The sequence below is a fragment of the Heterodontus francisci genome, chromosome 5, assembly GCF_036365525.1.
Source record: "Heterodontus francisci isolate sHetFra1 chromosome 5, sHetFra1.hap1, whole genome shotgun sequence".
In the NCBI taxonomy this organism is placed as follows: domain Eukaryota; kingdom Metazoa; phylum Chordata; class Chondrichthyes; order Heterodontiformes; family Heterodontidae; genus Heterodontus; species Heterodontus francisci.
In genome coordinates this window covers 183,207,993-183,230,530 of record NC_090375.1, presented here as the reverse complement: position 1 = coordinate 183,230,530, position 22,538 = coordinate 183,207,993, and the positions used below count along the sequence as shown (strand labels likewise).

General features: G+C 40.7%; 1 protein-coding gene across 4 annotated transcripts in view; it reads right to left on the bottom strand.

Annotated features, from left to right (window-relative positions):
• Positions 1 to 1,855: 1,855 nt before the first annotated feature.
• The window catches only part of dspa (desmoplakin a), a 105,468-nt gene continuing 84,785 nt past the window's right edge, over positions 1,856 to 22,538 (bottom strand). For 3 of the 4 annotated variants that reach the window (XM_068032445.1, XM_068032447.1, XM_068032446.1), the window contains exons 22-24: positions 17,199 to 17,297; positions 15,073 to 16,890; positions 1,856 to 5,635 (exon numbers count right to left, since the gene is read on the bottom strand). In XM_068032445.1, the coding sequence (XP_067888546.1) occupies positions 2,477 to 5,635; positions 15,073 to 16,890; positions 17,199 to 17,297 (5,076 nt within the window). In that variant the 3' untranslated portion in view covers positions 1,856 to 2,476. The remainder of the gene's footprint in view (positions 5,636 to 15,072; positions 16,891 to 17,198; positions 17,298 to 22,538) is intronic. The other variant, XM_068032448.1, reaches the window with a different exon arrangement.

The following is a 22,538-nucleotide window of genomic DNA, read 5'->3' as shown; positions in this document are numbered from 1 at the left end:
TTCCACAGGTGCTGCAGAAGAAATTGTTTGTCGGGGCTGTTACACAGTTGACTCTCCCCTTGCGCTTCTGTCTTTTTTCCTGTCTACACATAATGTAAGATCCCAAGTTTTTGCCCCTTTTAACTGTGCGAAGAGTAGTTGTACAGGTGTTAATTTTAGGGTGAAGAGTGTGCTGATGATCAAGAGAAATTTACTTGCCTGTCATGGTAAAGTCATTGAACCTCTTGCGATACTGGTCTGCAATTCTGGGGGTAAAAATTAGCACTAAGCATCAGTGCCACCTTCCTCCAAGTAGCATAAGACTCCCATTTTTGTGGCTTCCTCCCATGCAGACCTCATACACTCACTGACTCTTTGTTCAATCTCCGAGGATAGTTTGCAGATGAGACACTTAAGTTGTGATCTTTTGTTTCTCCTTGGAATGCCCATATTTCTTCTTTGGCTATCTATAGCAGATCCTTCCGTGGAAGACATTCTTGAAAAGTGGGGCAAGAACACTTCCCTAGTTACTCACTAACCCCTCTGCCTGCTGCTGTGAATTTAAGGCAGACTTAGCTTTTTAAAGGCTGTATTTTAATTTCCAAGCATCTAGCACATTACTCCTATTTCACATGGAATTTGTGCTGATCATCTAATAGAAGTACAAATGAGCTGACACACAATTTAAAAAAATCATTCTTGGGATGTGTGTCGCTGCCAAGGCCAACATTTTATTGCTTGGCCTCGGTTACCCTCAAGATGAAGGTGGTGGGCCTTCTTGAACCACTGCAGTCAAAGTGATGAAGGTGCTCCCATAATGCTTAGGTAGGGAGTGCCAGGATTTAGACCCAATGGTAATGAAGGAACAGTGATATATGGTCAAGTAAGGATGCTGTGTGACTTGGAGGGGTAACTTGGAGATGGTGTTCCCATGTACCTGTTGCCTTCTGAGGAGCTGCCAAAGACGTTTTGGTGATTTGCTGCAATGCATCCTGTAGATAGCACACACTGCAGCTATGGTACGTCAGTAGTGGGGCAAAAGATGAGAATGGATGTTTAAACTAATGGATGGGATGTAGATCAAGCAGACTGCTTTGTTCTGGATGGTGTTGAACTTCTGATTGTTGTTCCAGCTGCTCTCAAGTGGAGAGTATTCTATCACACTCCTGACCAGTGCCCTGCATGCGTGGAGAGGGTTGATAAGTCAGGAGGTGAGCCTCTTACCGTAGAATACCCAGTCAATTCACTCTGTAGAAAGTTAGCAGGTGCATCTCGAAATGCATTGGTGCAAATCCAGCAAACTTGTCATATGGAATTTCAAGGCTTTCAGTTCTGCTATTCTATTCACAACATTAATATGTAGTTGTACTGCTCAAGACGGTAGTATTAGAGTATTGGTAGAAATTGTGGTCCTAAATTTCTGCAGGGTTCTACCCATATTCTGCTATAACTTGAATGGCATATCGGCAGAATCCTTACGAACTGCTGTAAGTGTTCATTCACACCATTTCTCCAGGGGATCCGTTGACCGCTGCCTAGAGGATCCCTGTTGAAATTACAGGTGTGTACATTTTCAATTTTTTTTAATTGACCACTGTGGCATCTCTTAACAAAATTGTCAAATCAGTGCTTACTCTGACAAATATGAAGTTGGTTTTGTTATACATTCTAGTCCACTAAGAAGTAATTTCAGGTTGCCTATTTACTTAGACCATTGTCAACCAACAGAGTCTACTTCAGCTTAGCTGGAACATGTTCAAGAATGTCATGTTCATCATTTGTGCAAACCAATCTCCATGTGAGTGAAATTTCATGTACATTGCATTTCAACAAGTGAACATGGCAGTATTGCTAATGAAAGCATTTAATCAAATCATTTCCAATAATGAAACTTTATTAATAAAGAAAAGCAAGAATACACAATCTTAAAATTCAGCATGCGTACAAACTGATAGATTACTCCTTTTCATTAGCGCATGGATTTTCTGGTCATGCACTGAATATTCATCATCCATCAAAAAAATTAAAATTTTGAGTACAATCTCTTCTCTCTTCCCCCCCCCCCCCCCAAATAAAAACATCCCATTACACATCAGTATAAGACTACATTCAATACAGTGAAACCCACTCAAGATCAATTTATGTTTCTATGTACAAAAACCTTTCGCTGCAGAATAAAACATCAATGCAGTACATTAAAACCCCACCAAAGATTTGACATTTTTAAACTGTTTCCTTTCATTGGCACTTTGAAACTACTATAAAATACATAGCATTAACTATGTAAAATAGCAATCTCTTGTGGTAAAATAAAGGTTTCACACTGAATTGTTTATTATTAGAAACCTTATTATTCCTCTGCGCAACACTCTGATCTTAACAGGGCACCAGTGTATAATAAAAACACGTATGAAAAAGAGTTTGAAAAGAAAAATAAAAATTTGGATTTTCAACACATTTTGAAAATCAACATTACTTAGATATTTGTAGTAAATGATTAGCGTATAGAAGAAGAACTGCTCGTATAAGTTGTATGAGTACTGACAAACATGTTGGATGAGGTGGCATCAAAACTTCCGCGCCTTGACCCACTTCGTGAACCGGAACGGGAACCCGAACGAGAATTTGGTCCAGAGAAGCCACCTGTATTATAAGGACTATTAATTCCTTTAGTAGAAAATGATGCTGCTTCTAACAACCGCAGGCCAGTTTTATCTTCAACCATTGAACGATCTACCGCATCTTTATAAGAAATCTTCAATTTTGTTTTGGGACAGGTTAGGCTTTTTGAATGGCTCTTGGTGTCTTGCAGTTTCTCAGCTGCTTTGGCATTAACCAAGCCTTTTCTTACTGCTTCGTCAATGGTGATTCGTCCTGAAACATTTGGCAAAATCAGTCCACCTGTAGCAATTTGGTACTCGAGGAAGCGTTGTCCAGCTTCATACGGCAGCCAATTTTCTTGCATTGCTTCTGCTGCAGAGAGCCTTTTTTTGCTCTTCACATCATCAAAACCAACAAATGCTTTTTGTGCTGGCTTTAATCTCTTTCCCATGTCTTCCTCAATAATAGACTGAAATATAGCATCTTGAATGGATAGTTTTTGACCAGTTCCAGGATTTATTATACCTCCTGTACAGGCCTGGGCTTCCAACAACCTCTGCCCTGTAATAGCATCAACAATACTACGACGTATGGCTTCAGAAATTGTTATTTTCTCCAATGTTTCAGTATCAAATATTGCTGCAATAGGAGTAGAGTCATCTGAAGAATCAAAAGAAGTTTTTTTAAAACTTGGCGATGGACTTGGACTCGTGTTTATTAAAATATTCGGTACACTCCCATTATATGTACTGATATTGATCTTATCAGTGAACAAGTCTGCAAACTGCGTAAGTGTCAAACTTCCAGAGCGGTAGTCATCAAAACTCTTTTTATCAATTAAACCTTTCTTTAACGAGTCTTCAATGTCATACTGATTACCAGTTTTTCGGTCAACAACAACAGTTTTTGTGGTCCCATCTGATCCTGTAATTGTTATTTCTTCCCACTCTGCTTCCTGTTCAGAAAGTTCTAGGAAAGTCTCATAATCTATCAGGTCTTTGTGGTATGCCTCACGTACTGTCATTTCTTGGTTTGTATCAGGATCTACAATAACAACTCTACGCTTTCTCACTGCAGATGACCTGGTGGTTGTGGATTCCTTTTTCTTTTCTTTCAGTGGCAACAAACAAAGGCCTGTGGCTTTATCAATAATACACCGTTCCATTAACTGAAGATAGGTCAGATTTTCTTCTGTGTTGGGATCAAAGAAGCCTTTGGTGTCATCACCTGGATCCATCAGAATTTCATTCAGTTCTTCATCAAAGTAACTACGTTTGTAAGCAATATCAACTGGCAAACGATGGCGCTTCTTTGGATCAATAATTCCACCAGTTGCAATTTGGGCTTCCAGCAAACGAATGCCATGATTGTGTTCGATCAGGCCTTTTCTCATTGCCTGAAACAATGAGATGATTTTCCCAGTTTCAGGATCTCTGTAACCAGTAACGGCCCTTTCTGCTGAAAGAAGTTTATTTGTGAATTCTCGACCTATAACTCCTTTTGCAGTTGCAGCCTCAACTGTCAGCTTTTGGTTATTGATGGGATCAATTATATAACCTGTGGCTGCTTGAGCTTCCAAAAGCTCAAGAGCTGTGCCCTGTCTAAGCAAGCCTTTCTTCATGGCACGGTAGATTGGAAGCTTCTCCTTTGTGGCTTCAACATACACCCCTGAAATGCTACTGTTGCCTTGCAGATAGCGCCCATACTGATCAGCGACTTCCTCTACTGTTAAGCTTCCACTTTCAAGATCTGAAGCAGTTTTTTGATCTATAACTTCAGCCTCCAGAAGACTGTTTATTGACACATCTGCTCTAATCCCCGGTAACATTATTTCACTCTTTTGCACAGGCAAAAGAAGCAAGTCTGTTCCAGGATCTGTTCTACAGGCTAACTTTAGCTGCTGATAGGAAACTTTTGTATTTGTATTTGGATCAACAAAAATTTTTGAGTTATCAAAAGGAGAGCTAAGTGTTTGATACATTTCTGCATCAATCAGCCCACGTTTATACGCAAGCTCTTTTGGTAGATATACACTGTTCACTGAATCTATTATTCCACCTGCTGCAATCTGCGCCGCAAACAAGCGGAGACCTCTGTCTCTGTCAACTATATCCTTTTGCATTGCTTCATACAGGGAGATAACTTTTCCTGTAAATGGGTCTTTAAACCCTGTTGCAGCCTTCTCTGCTACCAGGAGTTTCTCTCTGTCTTTATAGTCAACAAGGCCCACTTCAACAGCTTCATCCACTGTCATCTTTTTGTTTTTGTTTGGATCAGTGATGAATCCAGTAGCTGCCTGTGCTTCTAAAAGCGACAAGGCCACATCAGGAGTAAGAATATTCCTTTTTGTTGCTTCTGACATTGAGAGTTTTTCTCCATTTTGCTGTGAGTAGACTCCAGCTATGTTCTCCAATCCATGAAGACTCAATTTAATGTCATCCGAAACATCCATCACTGTTTTTTGTCCTCTTAGTAGCTGATCTAAAGTTGATTTATCAATAAGCTGACAATCATACAACTGGTTTGCTGTGACCTTTTTACGAACTCCATCAAATAAAAGTTTTGAAGAATCTACCATAACTATATCATGTGTCTGAGTCTGCTTGTTCAGTGTTGGTGGTTCCTGACTGAGTTTTTCAATTTCTAATTGTGTTTTAATACGCAGTGCTTCCAGTTCAGATCTCTTTGCTCTTTCACTTTCCTCAAGTTTCCGTTTATACCTTTCTTCAATCGTTCTCATTTCCATCTGTAATCTCTCAATTTCAGCTTTCAAACGCTCAAACTCACTATTTGTCTTTCCTTTTTCTAGCTGTCTCATTTCTGCTTGACTCTTCCAATAACTTAGATCAGATTTGACTGCATCATTTTCATCCAGAAGTCGCTGCTTCAAACGGGATTCAGCTTCCAGCAGTGCCTTTATTCGACTTAGTTCATCTTCATAACGTTGAAGCCTTGATTTATCCTGCTCCAAGAGTTTGATCTTCAGTAAGAGAGATTCCTTTTCTTGCAAAATGTCTTTATGAGCAGAATGTGTCTGCTGAATCATATTAGTTGCCTAAGTGTCAAGGTAGAAGATAAATATTATTTTTTTCTCATTTCAAAAGTGGTCAACAAAATGAAGCTTTTGAATTTGCTTAATATCATAACCTTTCAAAATTTATTCTTCCAACGGATTCCTTAATTTCATGCTGCTATTAGCTTACTTTCACTATTCACTAAGTTACACACTTCCTTAATTTCAAGTTTGTGCAAAAGTGGCGAATCTTTCAAATGAGGAGCTAAGTTATTCCATGTTGTGAATCTAAAAATTATTTCTCCTGTCAATTAGTTATCGGTTTATATAGCATCACAATATGACAAAACAGGTAATTATGAAGTAGATTTATTCTAAGGTTTTAATATGTAGTAATATTATGACATTTTCATCAGAAGGATTGCTAGGCAAATTCAAAAACTGGAAAGAACTGGAGCCTGTATTAAATGGGGCAGAAGTGCCTCAAAGATTTTTTCAAAATTTAAAATGTAATCAGTCGTAGCTTCCTTGGTAACAATTATGGGCTGAAGAGAGAATGGGCCCATTTTAGGCAATCTCCTTCAAAGAGGGCCATTAGCAGGCTTGCTGCTACTTCATTTGGAAGGCAATGAAATTGCCCCCTCTCACTACTGTCACTTGAATGCAATTGGGTAGTCAAGTGTAAGGCAGCAGAGATCCCAGTGCTCAAATTCTTCTTCCTTCCAAGCTAAGACAATCAAGTTTGCGGTAATTCTCCAGGTTTATGCTGTTGCCAAGGAAACTTGCCCATTTATTGGAAAATTGTGTGACACACCAGTGATTTCCTGATGTATGCTGGCAGTGGGCATGAATTTGGAAAACTTAGTCTATTTATTGTTTGTATGCCTAACTAAGATTTGATAATACTCAACTAAAGCAGCATAGGCCTTTTCAAAAAAATGTTAACTAGGTAATACTCAAAAAGAATTCAAGGAGACAAGCATATATTTTATGAAAAACATGGAGAGATACAATTACCCACCTGGAGCTATTTGGATAGAAAAGCAACTTAAACATACCCAGGATATGTATAAGCCCAGGATACTGATGAGATGAACACAAGGGATATCCCTTTAAGTTGTTTTGAGCATCAATGACATTGGTTCTGTAAAGCTACCTCCTAAACCTTATAAAAGTATGCTTAACATTTTCATTTTTTTTACCTCCTACAATAAGAGAAACAAATACCACCACACAATAATAGGATACTGATAAATGACACGAATCGCAGTAATATATGTGTATCCTTTCATCCTTGTAGATAGCAAGGGCTGGTTGGATAACACAAGTAGTGTAGTAAATGAAGGACATGTTCCATTGAAATAATAAAGAAAACTCTTCCACCCTCCAAATACTACTTGAGATTTTTCATAAATCAAAGTGTGTGGACCTTTTGCAGTGAAGCACAATACCTGCATTTAGAACTGATCTACCAAACAGAAAGTATGCTTTAAAAGATAGGTCCGAGTACAAGTGTTTGGTAAAGGTTGGTTTCTTTTTAATTCATTCGTGGGATGTGGGCGTCACTGGCTAGGCCAGTAATTATTGCCCATCTCGAATTGCCCTTGAGAAGGTGGTGGTGAACTGTCTTCTTGAACCAGTCTTTGGATGTAGCCACACCAACAGTGCTGTTAGGGAGTTCCAGAATTTTGGCCCAATGACAGTGAAGGAATGGCGATATTGTTCCAAGTCAGGATGGTGTGTAACTTGGAGGGGAACTTGCAGGTGGTGGTATCCCCATGCATCTGCTGCCCTTGTCCTTCTAGTTTGCACAGGTCGCAGGTTTGGAAGGTGCTGTAAAAAGAGCCTGGGTGAATTGTAGTGAATCTTGTAGATCGTACACGCTGCTGCCACTATGCATTGGTAGTGAAGGGAGTGAATGTTGAAGGTGGTCGTTGGGTTGCCACTCAAGCAGGCTGCTTTGTCCTGGATGCTTTCGAGCTTATTGAGTATTGTTGGAACTGCACTCATTCAGGCAAGTGGAGAGTATTCCAATACACTCCCGACTTGTGCCTTGCAAAGGATGGACATGCTTTGGGGAGACAGGAGGTTAGTTACTCGCTGCAGAATTCCAATCCTCTGGCCTGCTCTTGTAGCCACAGCGTTTATGCAGCTGATCCAGTTCAGTTTCTGGTCAATGGCGACTCCCAGCATGTTGATAGTGGGGGATTCAGCAATGGTAATGACATGTAACATCGAGGGGAGATGGTTAGATTCTCTCTTGTTTGAGATGGTCATTGCCTGGCACTTTTGTGGCACGAATGTTACTTGCTCTTATCAGCCCAAGCCCGGATATTGTCCAGGTCTTTCTGCATCTGGACACTGGCTGCTTCAGAATCTGAGGAGTCACGAATGGTGAACATTGTGCAATCATCAGTGAACATCTCCACTTCTGACCTTATGATAGAGGGAAGGTCATTGATGAAGCAGCTGAAGATGGTTGGGCCAAAGACACTACCCTGAGGAACTCCTGCTGGGATGTCCTGGGACGGAGATGATTGACCTCCAACAACCACAACCATCTTCCTTTGTGCAAGGTACGACTAACCAGTAGTTTCCCGCCCCGATTCCCACTGATTCCAGTGTTGCTAGGAATGTTGTCAAGGCTCATTGCCTTTGCAGTACCAGTGCCTTCAGCCATTTCTTGATATCACATGGAGTGAATCGGATTGGCTGAAGACTGGCATCTGTGATGCTAGGGACCTCAGGAGGAAGCAGAGATGGATCATCCACTAGGCACTTCTGTCTGAAGATGGATGCAAACTTTTCAGCCTAGTCTTTTGCATTGATGTGCTGGGCTCCCCCACCGTTGAGGATGGGGATATTTGTGGAACCTCCTCCTCCTGTTGTTTAATTGTTCATACTTGGTCAAATGCTGCCTTGATGTCAAGGGCAGTCACTCTCACCTCACTTTTGGAGTTCAGCTCTTTTGTCCAAGTTTGGATCAAGGCTGTAATGAGGTCAGGAGCTGAGTGGCCCTGGCGGAACCCAAACTGAGTGTCAGTGAGCAGGTCAAGTGCCCCTTAATAGCACTGTCAATGACTCCTTTATCACTTTGCTGCTGATCGAGAGTAGACTGATGGGGCGTTTACTGGCTAGGTTGGATTTGTCCTGCTGTTCGTGGACAGGACATACCTGGGCAATTTTACACATTACCAGATAGATGGCAATATTGTAGCTGTACTGGAACAGCTTGGCTAGGGGCACGGCTAGTTCTGGAACACAAGTCTTCAGTACCATTGCCAGAATGTTGTCAGGACTCACTGCCTTTGCCGTTTCTTGATATCACGTGGAATGAATTGGATTGGCTGTAGACTAGCATCTATGATGATGGGAACTTCGGGAGGAGGCTGAGATGGATCATCCACTGGGCACTTCTGGCTGAAGATTGTTGCAAATACTTCTGCTTTGGCTTTTGCACCAATGTTCTGAGCTCCCCATCGTTGAGGATGGGGATATTTGTGGAGCCTCCTCCTCCTCCTGTTAGTTGTTTAATTGTCCATCACCATTCGCAACTGGATGTGGCAGGTCTGCAGAGCTTAGATCTGATCCGTTGGTTGTGGGATTGCTTATCCCTGTCTATCACATGCTGCTTCCACTGTTTGGCATGCAAGTAATCCTGTGTTGTAGTTTTACCAGGCTGACACCTCATTTTTAGGTATGCTTGGTGCTGCTCCTCGCATGTCCTCCTGCACTCTATATTGAAAAAGGGTTGGTCCCCTGGCAATGGTAGAATGAGGGATGTGCCAGGCCTTGCGATTATAAATTGTGGTGGAATACAATTCTGCTGCTGCTGATGGCCCACAGCGCCTCAAGGATGCCCAGTTTTGAGTTGCAAGATCTGTTCGAAATCTATCCCATTAAGCAGGATGGTAGAGCCACACAACATGATGGAGGGTGTCCTCAATGTAAAGATGGGACTTCATCTCCACAAGGACTGTACGGTGATCACTCCTACCAATGCTGTCATTGACAGATGCATCCATCTGTAGATTGGTGAGGACGAGGTCAAGTAGGTTTTTCCCTCTTGTTGGTTCCCTCCACCTGTCGCAGAGCCAGTCTAGTAGCTATGTCCTTTAGGACTCAGCCAGCTCGGTCAGTGGTGTTACCCAAGCTACTCTTGGCGATGGACATTGAAGTCCCCCACCCAGAGTACATTCAGTGCCCTTGCCATCCTCAGTGCTCCTTCCAATTGGTGTTCAACATGGAGACACACTGATTCAGCCAAGAGGTGGGAGGCTGGGGGGTGCTGCAGTAGGTGATAGTCAACAGGAGGTTTCCTTGCCCACGTTTGACCTAATGTCATGAGACTTCATGGAGTCTGGAGTCAATGTTGAGGACTCCCAGGGGAACTCCCTCCTTCACGTATACTACTGTGCTGCCACCTCTGGTGGGTCTGTTCTGCCTTTGGGACAGGACATACTCAGGGATAGTGATGGTGGATTGGTCTTTCTGATTATTTCTCAATCAGCATGAAGACAAGTATCTATAGAGACTGTTCTGACAAAAAAAAATGTTGAAAGCTGATATTTCCAGCATGTGTTCATTCAGGCCCTAAAGTCAGTTACAAAATGAGCCATCACATCACTGACAGATAAAGAATTTTGGTTTGCATCCCTGAAGAATGTTGGACTGCAGGAAACAGTAGCAGTAGCAATAGCTGCTAGGGTTGAGTGAGATAAACGAACAACTCTCAAAAGGAGATTCAGTTGAAGAATTCTGATGGAAAGTCTTGTGAGCTATGATGCTGCTTATGTCAGGTAGAATCCTTACCATCTATTAGATAGACAGATCAATCTATCTATCAGCTGGAATTCTTAGAATCTATATATCCATGCCATCACTACAGCCACCTACTTACACCTCTAACATCGCCCAACACTGCTCCACCACAGCTCATCTGCTGCTGAAACGCTCCTTCATGTCTTTATTACCTCTAGTCTTGACTATTCTAACACACTGCTGGCTGCCTCCCATGTTTTACCCTCCGTAAACTTAATCATCCAAAACTCCAATACCAGTGTCCTAACTCACTCCAAGTCCCATTTACTTACCACCCCAGTGCTCACTGATTTACAATAACTCCCAGTCAAGCAATGCCTCAATTTTAAAATTCTCATCCTTGTTTTCAAATCGCTCCATGGCCTCACCCCTCCCTATCTCTAATCTCCTCCAACCCCACAACCCTCCAAGCTATCAGCATTCCTCTAATTCTAACCTCTTCAGCATCCTGGACTTTGGTGTCCTTAATTCAACCTCACAATAATTAGAGACTTGCTGGTTAAAGGTGGCATCTCAGTTGGGAAGTCAAACTTGTGAATCATTAAGGGTGGACTGCAAGGGTAGCAACTTGAAAATAGTACATTGAGACTTCCACGGAGTACAATAATACTTCCAGATTACAAGAATTAGCCAAAGCAGCCAAATCTAACTTTGATAAATGTACTGAACAATTTGCCCTTGAGCATCATGGACTTTGCACTGGACACTGACTGACACAAGGACAACTTTGAACAGGTCATGGTCTTCTTTGATGAGGAATCAAAATAAAAATTAAGCCACAAGGAGAAGAAAAAAGGTCAAGGCTGTAATGAACCTATTAGAAATGTAATAATTTGAAGATCCAACAATAGCTCGCAGCAGAAGGTAAAATAAAGGTACAGGATGAGAAGAAAACAGTAGAAGTCCCCATCTCATCAATTACAAGAGACAAAACAGAAGGTTTTAGTAGCAGAAAAGGAACAATTTGAAGAATGTGAGTGTCAACCATAAACCGTGAAAAGGAAAAGGACCATCATTTATTGTAGTGCCTTTCATGACCTCAGAGTGTTCCGAATCACTTTACAGTCAATGATGTACTTTTTGAAGTAGTAGTAGGAAAAGCTGCAGTCAATTTGCACAAGGGTCCCACAACAGTTCTGAGATAAATGACCAGATAATCAGTTTATTAATTTTTTTAATGTCAATTGAAGGGTATCTATTGGCCACGGCACTGGGGAGAACTCCCGTGCTCTTCTTCAAATAATTTCAGGAGATCTTTAACATCTACCCGAGGGAGCAAATGGGGCCACAGTTTAATATCGCATGCGAAAGACAGCGCCTCTGACTGTGCAGCACTCCCTCAGTGCTGTCAGCCTAGACTCTGGAGTGCAGCTTAAACTCAACATTTTGACTCCAAAGGTTATAAGTTATAGATGAGGCACGGCTAATATACATTAAAGCAATAGGCTTCAAAAAACGTGCAATTCTAAAATGAAAATTTGAAGGAAAAATTAACAAACCTAAAAGGTGTAGTTTTTACAGGAACAATAAATCAAGATGGGACAAGAGGCAGGGAACCAATAGACCACCTGGAGTATAGGAGATGTTGTTAAGAAAACTTATTCCATGTATGGCATTTAAGAAAGTTAGCCAGATGAGAGTTTTATAGCTGTTGATTGGGGAAGACCTCCAACTAAATAAGGGAGACTTTGTGTTTACTAGTGACTGTAACTTGTTAGAAGTCATTAATTGTATACAGCTTTCGTGCAAAACCTGAGTTTTAATTGTGGCCACACTGAAGAAAATACTTTGCAAGATTAACTGACAATGAATCATGTAACTGATTAAATATTGAAAATCAAAGATTGAATATCATTTGAACTGTGTTTTGTGCATTACTGTACTCATGTCTGGCCAACATGGGTTCCCTCTGCACCAAGGAAATGATCTAATTGGCAATATTTGGTATCCAACACAAAGGTCACTCTTACTGGATAATTATTTTTTATTTATTTATTTATTTATTTTTAAAAGAGGAATACGACAACAAATAATTGAAGCCCAAGAAGTAAGAACTGCGTTTAGTAGAGAACAGAGGTTACAAGATTATTTTAAAAGTTTTTTTAATAAAGCATTTGAGATTTAACTTGTATGTTTCTTTTCATCAGATTTTCATTTCCTAAGGATACACGTTGTTCAATTTTGGAACTTGTTTAGTTATACATTGTACCGGTGATGCGGTCGCTTGAGAGCACGGACAGCAGTAAAATGTGATGTATTGTACTTCTCAGTGAAACTTGTAATTGTGATAATTTCAAGAAACCTTTGTGTACTAAATAACTGTTTAAAAATGGGGCCTGTATTCAAAGTTGAAGGCAAGTAGCCTAGATCTATTTAAGCTGAAATGTTCTTGGCAACATTCCCATGCATTTGATTGGACAAATTATACCTGTGACTTTAATTGCATCATGCAAGTTCATTTTACATTAAATTGATTGATAGTTTTCATAAATCCACGAGATGCATTATGCCACCAATACACATGGAACAAGGAAAAAAGTGAGAGTTGTTTCAGGAATTATAAAATCATGTTCTATTTTACATAGTTAACTTGTCAATTTTGTGTACTATTCCTTTAAATTTGCTCACAACTAAGTAAGTGTTGTCTGAAACTTTCTGGACTGCTTGTACTGTGACAGTTGCTGTTGTATTGTGGTTAGAATGTGGAATTTGCTAACACATGGAATTGTTGAGATGATTAGCATAGATATATTTAAGGCGAAACTAGATAAGTACATGAGAGAAAGGAATAGAATGATATGCTGGTAGGGTAAGATGAAGTGAGGTCCAAAGTTCCTTTGGTTTCTGCCAGTCTCCCACCATAAGCAAGTGTGGGAAGTGATGGAATCAGTGCTAAAATGTGTTAAGCTGAGAAACATTTGCCAGCTAAAGTTTGAGTGCTCCGTTTTGACTGTTTTAGATAGACAAGAATCGAATGTGAATTTCCTTCTTTGTGAAAGAATGTGAATAATAGTTTTCGGTCAGGAACTGACCGAATTCCTCACATCAAAATTACTCATCTCCTCAACTCAGAGGCAGGTGCATGATGAAAAGCAAAATCCAAGTCCAAAGCCCATCTCAAAATATGTGGGAGCAGGCTCTGCTACTTAAAGAATAGTCAGATTCCTGCCATATGCCCTCAGAGTTGATAATAGGTCCTTTTCTTGGATAAGGTGGGTGTTACAGTCCCTAGATCCCAAATTGTGAGGTTATCTGCTATAAATCCATCTTCCTGTCTGCCCACAGGAGAAATCAACATCCTGTATTGGATAAACAGGATACTGGGAACACTTGCTACTTTGGCCTAATATCGGAATAACATCAAGCTGAATGAATCCTGACTACTAAACTGAGTAGTTAGTAGCACGCTGGAAAATTTTTATAAAAATGCAGGTTTTTGTATAGGCCAAGTCTCGACTCCAGCAGCCACCAGCAAGAACAAATTCCTTACAATGAACCAACACCAAACAGCAAAAATACAGCTCATCAATCTCTATTCCATCTCCTTCAATGCTCTTGGGTTTTGTTGTCTTTGCTGTCTCATTTATTAAAGATTAGATGATTGTCATTCCATATCTAACTGAAACAGAACAGACATCTCAGGTGGTTGTTGAGGATCCAGAAGGAATTATAGACACCTAAAACACCACTTGCTTATTGGAGATTCCTTTCTTTTCTTTAATAACCTTATTTGAGAAAACTTAACTAAATGGATTCTTTACTAAAGCAATAATGTACCTAAGCAGTGCAATGGGGGAAAAAAAACTGCTTGAGTAATTTTTGCAGGGTTTCCCTCCATCACCCACTGTAATATCAGCATAAACCACTGATAAAAGCATAAACATCCATTTACTCAGTTTTTCTGGGACCTTCTCCAATGTTACTGTCTGAGGTCAAGAAACTCCCATGGGTAATTCTATCCCATGATGACAACAAAATAAGTGTAATTTTGCACAGTGCTAGAAAGATTTTCTTTTATTCATGTATCCATTACTGGGAACGCCAGCATTTATTGCACATCGTAAAGTGCCCTCAATAAAGGTGGTAAGCTGCCTTGTTGAACTGCGACAGTCTGTGTGGTGAAAGTACACCCACAGTGCTGTTGGGTAGAGAATTCTAGGATTTTGGCTCAGCAACGATGAAGAAACAGCGATATATTTCCAAGTCAAGATGGTGTGTGACGTAGAGGGGAATTTGCATGTGCCTGCTGCCCTTGTCCTTCTAGGTGGTGGAGGTCACAGGTTTGGGAACATTTGTGATTGAAAGAATCACAGGACTGACGATCAAAATGTCACTTATGCTCAAAACATCCTCCAAGATGTCACTTAAGAAATGGAAAAGAATGATTTTATTTTCATAAATATAAACTCATGAAGTGGTTATGAGAATTTTGATGGGAGTTTCCAATCTCACAGTAAACTGACCAATTGAAATCCAATGGAATGGTCTAAAACTTTCACAGAAATTCTACCTCATTTTACTTCCACAGTTCCTGTAAATTAAAGGTTCTCAAAATAATAAATTAGATTAAGTCACTTTTTTTTTTCCCCACAGTAAAGATTGTTAATAAGGCTAATACAAAATACTTCACATGATAAAACAGTAAAACTTGCATGTACCTCTAGAGCTTGCTTTTGGAATGTTTCAACTTCCAGTCTCAATTTTTCCCTCTCATTCTTTAACTCATTAAATAGCCCTTGAAGGTCTGCCGTTCTTTTGTTAGTTAGTTCAAGTTGGAGCCTCAGTTCAGAGATTGTTTTTGATTGATCATCCCCAGCTTCCTTTTGGATTCTCTGAAGATCATCAACATTTGTCCTCAAATTTCTTAATTCTTCTTCCAGCTTCAGTCGTTCTTTTGTGAGATTTTCCACAACTGAACGCAGTCTGTCTATTTCGCTTAATCTTTCATTCAAAGCCTTGGTTTTTTCTTCAATAGTTTTCTGGAGTTGTTCATTTCTCTGGCAAGCTTGTCTTGTATTCTCCTGTTCTTGAATCAACTGGCGACGCAATGTTTCTACATCTGCATACAATCTGTTCAATTCCCCAGTGCTGATATTCTTCTCTTTCAGCTGTTGGTCAAAAGCCTTCTGCTGTCGGTAGAGATCATCTTCAACTTTTTTCTTCATGATTGAGATATGCTCAATCTGTTGTGTGAGCTGAGTAATTGAGAGTGTATGCTCCTTGCAATTTTGTTCAATGCGTGCAACCTCTTCTTCAGCCCTTTTTCTCTTTGAAGATTCTTCAAGTACATTCCTCCTTAGTTGTTTTAGCTCCTCATCGATCTTATATTTGACATTGTTCGCTTCCCTTATATTATTCTGGAGTCGTACAATTTCTTGTTCTAGCCTACCTTTTTCTCTAGATACTTTCTCATGTTCTATCTTTATGACTGTAAACTCTTGCTCTGTAGTTTTAATTTTGGTAAGTTTTTCTGTGTCTTTCTTCTGCAAATCAATTTGCAGTTGTTTTAATTTGACATTTTCATTTTCCAATTGTTTCCGTTTATTGACTTCTTCCTCGAATAAAATTCTTAACTTTTCAATCTCCTTTCCTTTGTCTTGGATAGCCTTAGAGGTATCCTCCTGAAGTGATTTATGTCTCAATATTTCCTCTGTTTTAAGTCTGGTGAGTGTTTGAATTTCTATTTCAAGTTCCTGTCTCTTTCTAGATTCCTCAGCATGAACTGATTTCTGCTGCAAAGAATCCTTTTCTGCCCTTTTTCTACTGAATTCAGTTTCTCTGACGGAGCTTCTTAATCGTTCTATTTCTTCCATGAGATTCTGTTTCGCATTCAAAGCTTTTTCCAACTGAATTTTCAAAGCTGCAATATCATCTTCCTTTTTTATAGTTAGCTTTTCAACTGTGGTTTCTCTTACATGAACCTCTCTTTCAATCTGTGACTTCAATATCCTGTTTTCCTGCTCAAATTTGTCCCTAAGCTTATCTAGTTCACTTTCAAACTGTCTCCTTTTTAAAGACTCTTCCTGCAATCCGTTCTTAAGCCTTTCTATCTCTTTCTCTTTGTCTTTGATTGATTTCTCAATCTCCAATTTTAGCCACATTGCATCATCCAGTTCCTTTTGTTTCATTCGGAAAACACTATCATGTTCATCCTTTTGTTGATCATACCGGCTTTCAGCTGCTTTTCTCTTTCTTCTTTCCTCATCAGTTTCAAATGTCAGTCTTGTAATCTTCTCATTAATTTCTTTTATTTGGAGAAGATATCCATCCTCCCTCTGCTTTGTGGCATCACGGTCCAATTCAGCATTTCTCTTCTGTTCTTCTAGGAGCACAATCCTTTTCCTGAAGTCTGTATACTCAGTTTGAACCTGGCTTAAATGTTGATCAAGAAACTTCTTCTGGTGCATACTATCAGCATTCTCATCTTGGGCATGTTTAAGTGCCTCTTCCAAAAGTTCTATTTTTGTGTTTTTTATCTGTATAATTAAAATTAGATGGAAGCGGCCTGTGATATTTTGCTTTGTATCCTACATATTTTAATACAAAAACTCTACAATCCAAAAAGTTGTTTACATTTGTAACCATGGCTTTTTTTTTTAAAAGAGCAAATAAAGACTGTCCAATTGGTAAATATACAGTTTTAAAAATACACCAGACTATATTACAAAAGAGAAAGAATGTTTTTACTTCTTACTTGAAAACAGCAAGCTACCACTGCAATATTTTCAGGAAGAGCTACAATATGATTAACTTTCCTGGAACAGAAAAAGAAAAGTAAGTTCACCTTTACTTCTTCCATGTTCTTCAACATCTCACTTAGATACTTGTAATAGTCACCAGATCTTGTAAGAAGTTCTATATAACGAGATTGCAGATCTGCAGACTAAATGAAAAAAAGGATTTTTAACAACAATCTGGGAGCTTTCATGATTATTTCTGGAACTCAAATGACCATATTTATTGAATTCAGAACTTGCCAAAATGGGATCATGTCTTCTAAATTGCTAGTTTACTATCATAACCATAACTATATTCAGTGATCTCCAGCAACTGCTGCGAAGTTCAGTGCCAGAAGTCAAATATCAAAAATAAGGAATGTTTGATCATTCATGCACCAAATACCACCCTCATTAAGGAATGCTTTCTGGCACCTAGATTGCATTCCAATTGATGGAAAGCAAATAACTTCACAATGTTTTCTTGTGAAAGCAGAAAATGACCCACAGCCAAAGATAATGAACTGATACCTCTTTCTCCCAAGGCTCCTGCTAGAAAGCATCAGCTAGCCATCTCAGAATCTCTTGCCACTAGGATATACAAAGGAACAGGAGGAGGTTGGGACTGAAAGGAACCAAGGGACAGCATAGAGAAAAACATTAAAATGAGGTAGGAAGGCAAATAGATTTGTTTTCCTTAAAATGTTTGTCACTGACAGAACATATAGGAACATAGATCATTTAGCCCATCAAGCCTGTTGTTATCCCATTCAATGAGATCATGGGTGAACTGTGACTTATCTTTGGATAATAAAAATCTATCAATCTCAGATTTAACATTTACAATTAATCCAACATCAATTACCTTTTGCAAAAGACAATTTCAAACATATATCACCCTGTGTAGAAGTGTTTCCTAACTTCACTCCTGAAAACTAACAGTAATAGTTTCCCTCTATCTACCCTATCTATTCCACTCAATATCTTGAAAACTTCAATCAAGTCACCCCTAACCTTCTAAATTCCAGGAAATACAACCCTAGTTTGTATAATCTAGCCTCTTAATTTAACCCCTGCACTCCCAAGGCCAATATATCCTTTCTAAGATGTGGTGCCCAGAACTGCTCGCAGTACTTCAGGTGTGGTCTAACCAAGGCTTTGTATAGCTTAAGCATGACTTTTCACTCCTTGTATTCTAGTTCTATGGATATATAGACCAGCATTCCATTAGCCTTTGATTATTTTCTGTACCTGCTCATGACATTTTAATGATCTATGTATCTGGATCCCAAGTCTCTTTGGACCTCAACCATTTACAAAGTGGATGACCTCACTTTTATCTACATTGAAATCCATTCGCCACATTATAGCCCATTCAATTAATCTATCAATATCTCTCTGTAATGTTATACTTCCATCTACACCACTTACAATGCTGCCTATTTTTGTGTCATCAGCAAATTTGGATATGTGGCTTTCTATCCTATCATCCAAGTCGTTAATAAATACAATGAATAGTTGAGGCCCCAACGCAGATCCTTGAGACACACTACTGGTCACATCCTGCCAATTAGAGTACCATTACTTGTCATTATTCCTACTCTCTTGCTCCAGCCACTCAACCAATTTCCTAACCAAGTTAATAATTTGCCTACAACTCCATGGGCTTCAACTTTCGCTAACAGTCTCTTATGAGGGACTTTATCAAATGTCTTCTGGAACACCATATAAATAACATCCATAGTCATTCCCCTGTCCACTACTTTAGTCACCTCTTCAAAAAAATTCAATCAGGGCTGAGCTACTCTATCAATCCATGCTGGCTTTTTGATCAGCTGAAAATGTTCAAGGTGTCTAGTCACCCTATCCTTAATTATAGACACTTGACAACAGATGTTAGGCTAACTGGTCTATAATTCCCTGGTTTTTCACTCTCACCTTTCAGAATAGCAGAGCAACACACACAATTTTACAATCTAAAAGAATGGTTCTCAAATCAAGAGAACTCTGGAAGACTATGGTTAGGGCATGTTCTCATCTACTTCCTTTAATCCTTGGGATGGAAACCATCTGGTCCTGGGGATATGTCACTCTTTAGTGCCATTATTTGAGAGCTAAGGCTGTTTCCTCTGGCTGGAGAACCTAGAATAAGGGGGCATAGTCTCAGAATATAAGGTTGGACATTTAAGACTGAGATAAGGAAAATTTTCTTCACTCAGAATGTTGTGCATTTTTGAAATGCTCTACCTCAGAGGGCTGTGGATGCTCAGGCATCGAGTATATTCAAGGCTGAGATCAACAGATTTTTAGACTCTAATGGAATCAAAGAGCCTGGGGACTAGCAGGAAAGTAGAGTTGAGGTCGGGGATCAGCCATGATCTCATTAAATGGTGGAAAAGGCTCAAGAGGGCATACAGCCTACACCTATTTCTTATGTTCTTATAACCCCCAGTTTTTTGCCTGTGCTCAAAATGAACCCACAAAATGGAACTTTCTTTTTGGAAAATTTAGTTTTAGGTGCAGTTTCAGCTTTTTTTTGTGTGTTTGTGGCTTAATTTTTGCAATACAGGACTCCTTTTGCACAGTTCCATAGCTACAGCTTTGCTGATGCTAGTAGCCATCAAACTCTGCTCTAATTACCCTGCTTAGTACAGGCATTCCATGAACATAAGAAAATGACAAACAGAAAGGACTGAACTTTCCTATTCGAGTCGTGAGCCCAAAGTCAAGATAATTTTCGAGTCATGACCATGGACGTGCACGATTTTCCCAGATGAGGCCAATTAAGAAGCTACCTCCAGGAGCGCGGTCCAATTAGGGACGGTGAGCAGCCTGAGGATTTAGGAGGGTCAATCAGAAGTGAAGGGTGGCAAGCAGACCCACTGTAAATGTTGTATGCTGCTGAGGTAAATGGAGAAGGACAGGAGGGCACAAGATGGAGGCGCTATACTGCTGATGGGACCAGCAGCCAAGTCCTCACACCCAGCACTATCTGGTGAATCTGGCTGCAGGTGACGAGCAAACATTTCAAGCATTTGCCTGCAGATGTCTGCAGGATTGCCAATTTTGTCCTTTAAAGTGACCACTGCATATGAATCTCATGACGTTCCAACCTCCCGCGCTGCTCTCACTTCATGCAAGTAGATGAGCTGCAGACACAGCTGGGGTCCCATGCGCCACCATCAAAATTCCGAAGCCTTCCAAATATGCCCACTAATTGCCACCATAATCATCTTAATTGGCTTCCCAGTGCTAATGGATGAGTTGCTGCCACCACCTTGAAGCCACATCTGGTAAAGGTGCAAGGAGGTGGGATCACGTCAGGGAGGCAGGAACACATCGGGAAGCCGACCCGACGCATTTCTTCGCCATTTTCCCTGCACCCCCAAACCTGCCTCCTGGATATTTCCCCAGAGTGTCCAGATAACTCTCCCATTCCCTGATGCCCCACAATGTCTGCGCCTCATTCTACATCTTAACAACTCTGAGCTGAAGTTCCGCGAGATACAAACATTTACTGCAGATGTGGTTGGCCGGGATCACAATGCTCTCTAAACTCCCACATGCTGCAGTTGGAGCACACCACTTGCACTGCCATCCCTAGATGAACTCAGATTATTTATTAAGTTAATTTGTCATAGTCATATACGGCACAGAAGGCGGCCACGGCCCATCAAGTCCATGCCAGATCTCCACGGAGTGATTCAGTCAGTGCAACTCCATCCCCGTAGCCCTGGATGTCTATTTTCGTCAAGTGGCCATCCAATTTCCTTTTGAAGTCATTGATTGTCTCCTTTTCCACCACCCTTGTGGGCAGTGAATTCCAGGTCATTACCAACCGCTGCATAAAAAAAAAGTTCTTTCTCATATTGCCCCTGCATCTCTTGCCCAAAACCTTCAAACTGTATCCCCTATCCTTGCACCTTTAGTTAATGGGAACAGTTTTTCCTTGTCTAATTTATCTAAGCCTGTCATTGTCTTGTACACTTCTATTTAAAGTCCTCTCAATCTCCTTTGTCATAAGGGAAACAATCCCAGTTTCCAACCTAATCTTGTAACTAAAATGGCTGCGTTTGCAGACAATGCAACCAGTAGGTGCTGCAGTACTGGCCCATGGGCAAACGCAGCCTCATCAACAAAAACATCACTGTCTGCGACGTCACCAGCAGCTGCCAGTAATAAAAATGGCACTGCTCAATTTGACACAAAAATGAATTGAACCCAAACCCCCTCACTGCTCAATGGCTGCGATCGCTAACTCCACAACCTCCCCCCACCAAATAGTAATCCGCTCCCTCCCGCGATCGCCGCATCTCTTCCCTGCTGCCTCCCGTGCCCGTCTGCTCGCTGCTCCATGCCACCACTTGCTCCCCGCCCGGGGTGCTAGCAGAAATGCGGGGAGTGAGGGGCAGGATGGAGTTGCGAACAGTGCGGAACAGCGAACAGGGGGGAGCAGTCTCGAGAAAGCAGGCGTTGGAGAAAACGGCAGGAAGGAGCAGGGAAGAGAAGCGGTGATTGAGGCGCTGATTGCGGGAGGGAGCAGGGTACTGTTCGAGGGGATGGAGGTGGCGATCACAGCCATTGAGGGGTGAAGCAACACTCGGACGTCATTATATAGTGAAGTTGATGCGTGCATGCGCAGACCCATACTGGCAAGCAGGCAAATGTTCGGACACATTGATGACATCAGCGATCACTCTGTCGTCAGGAAACACTCCTAACAAAAATCTCCCATCCCTGGAATCAGTCCAGTAAATCTTCTCTGCATCCCCTCAAGGACCCTCACATCCTTCCTAAAGTGTGGTGACCAGAACTGGACACAATATTCCAGTTGGGGCCTAACCAGAGCTTTACAAAGGTTCAGCATAACTTCCCTGCTTTTGTACTCAATGCCTCTATGAAGTCCAAGATTCCATATACTTTACTAACTACTTTCTCAATATGCCCTGCCACCATCAAAGATCGATGCACATGCACCACCAGGTCCCTCTGTTCCTGCACACTCTTTAGAACTGTGCCATTAAGTATAAATTGCCTCTCCCTATTCCTTCTGCCAAATTGCATCACCTTACACTTGCCAGTATTAAATTCCATCTGCCACCTCTCTGACCATTCTGCTAGCCTATTTATGTCCTGTTGCAGGTGGTTCATATCATCCTCACTGTTTGCCACACCTTCAAGTTTGGTGTCATCAGCAAATTTTGAGATTCTACGCTGTATTCCAAGATCCAAGTCATTCATATATAGCAAAAAAAAAGCAGCGGTCCAGGGAATGATCCTTGGGGAACATCACTGTCTACCGTACTCCAGTCTGAAAAACAACCATTTGTTAAGAGTTCTGAAGAAAGGTCACTAACCTGAAACGTTAACTCTGCTTCTCTCTCCACCGATGCTGCCAGACCTGCTGA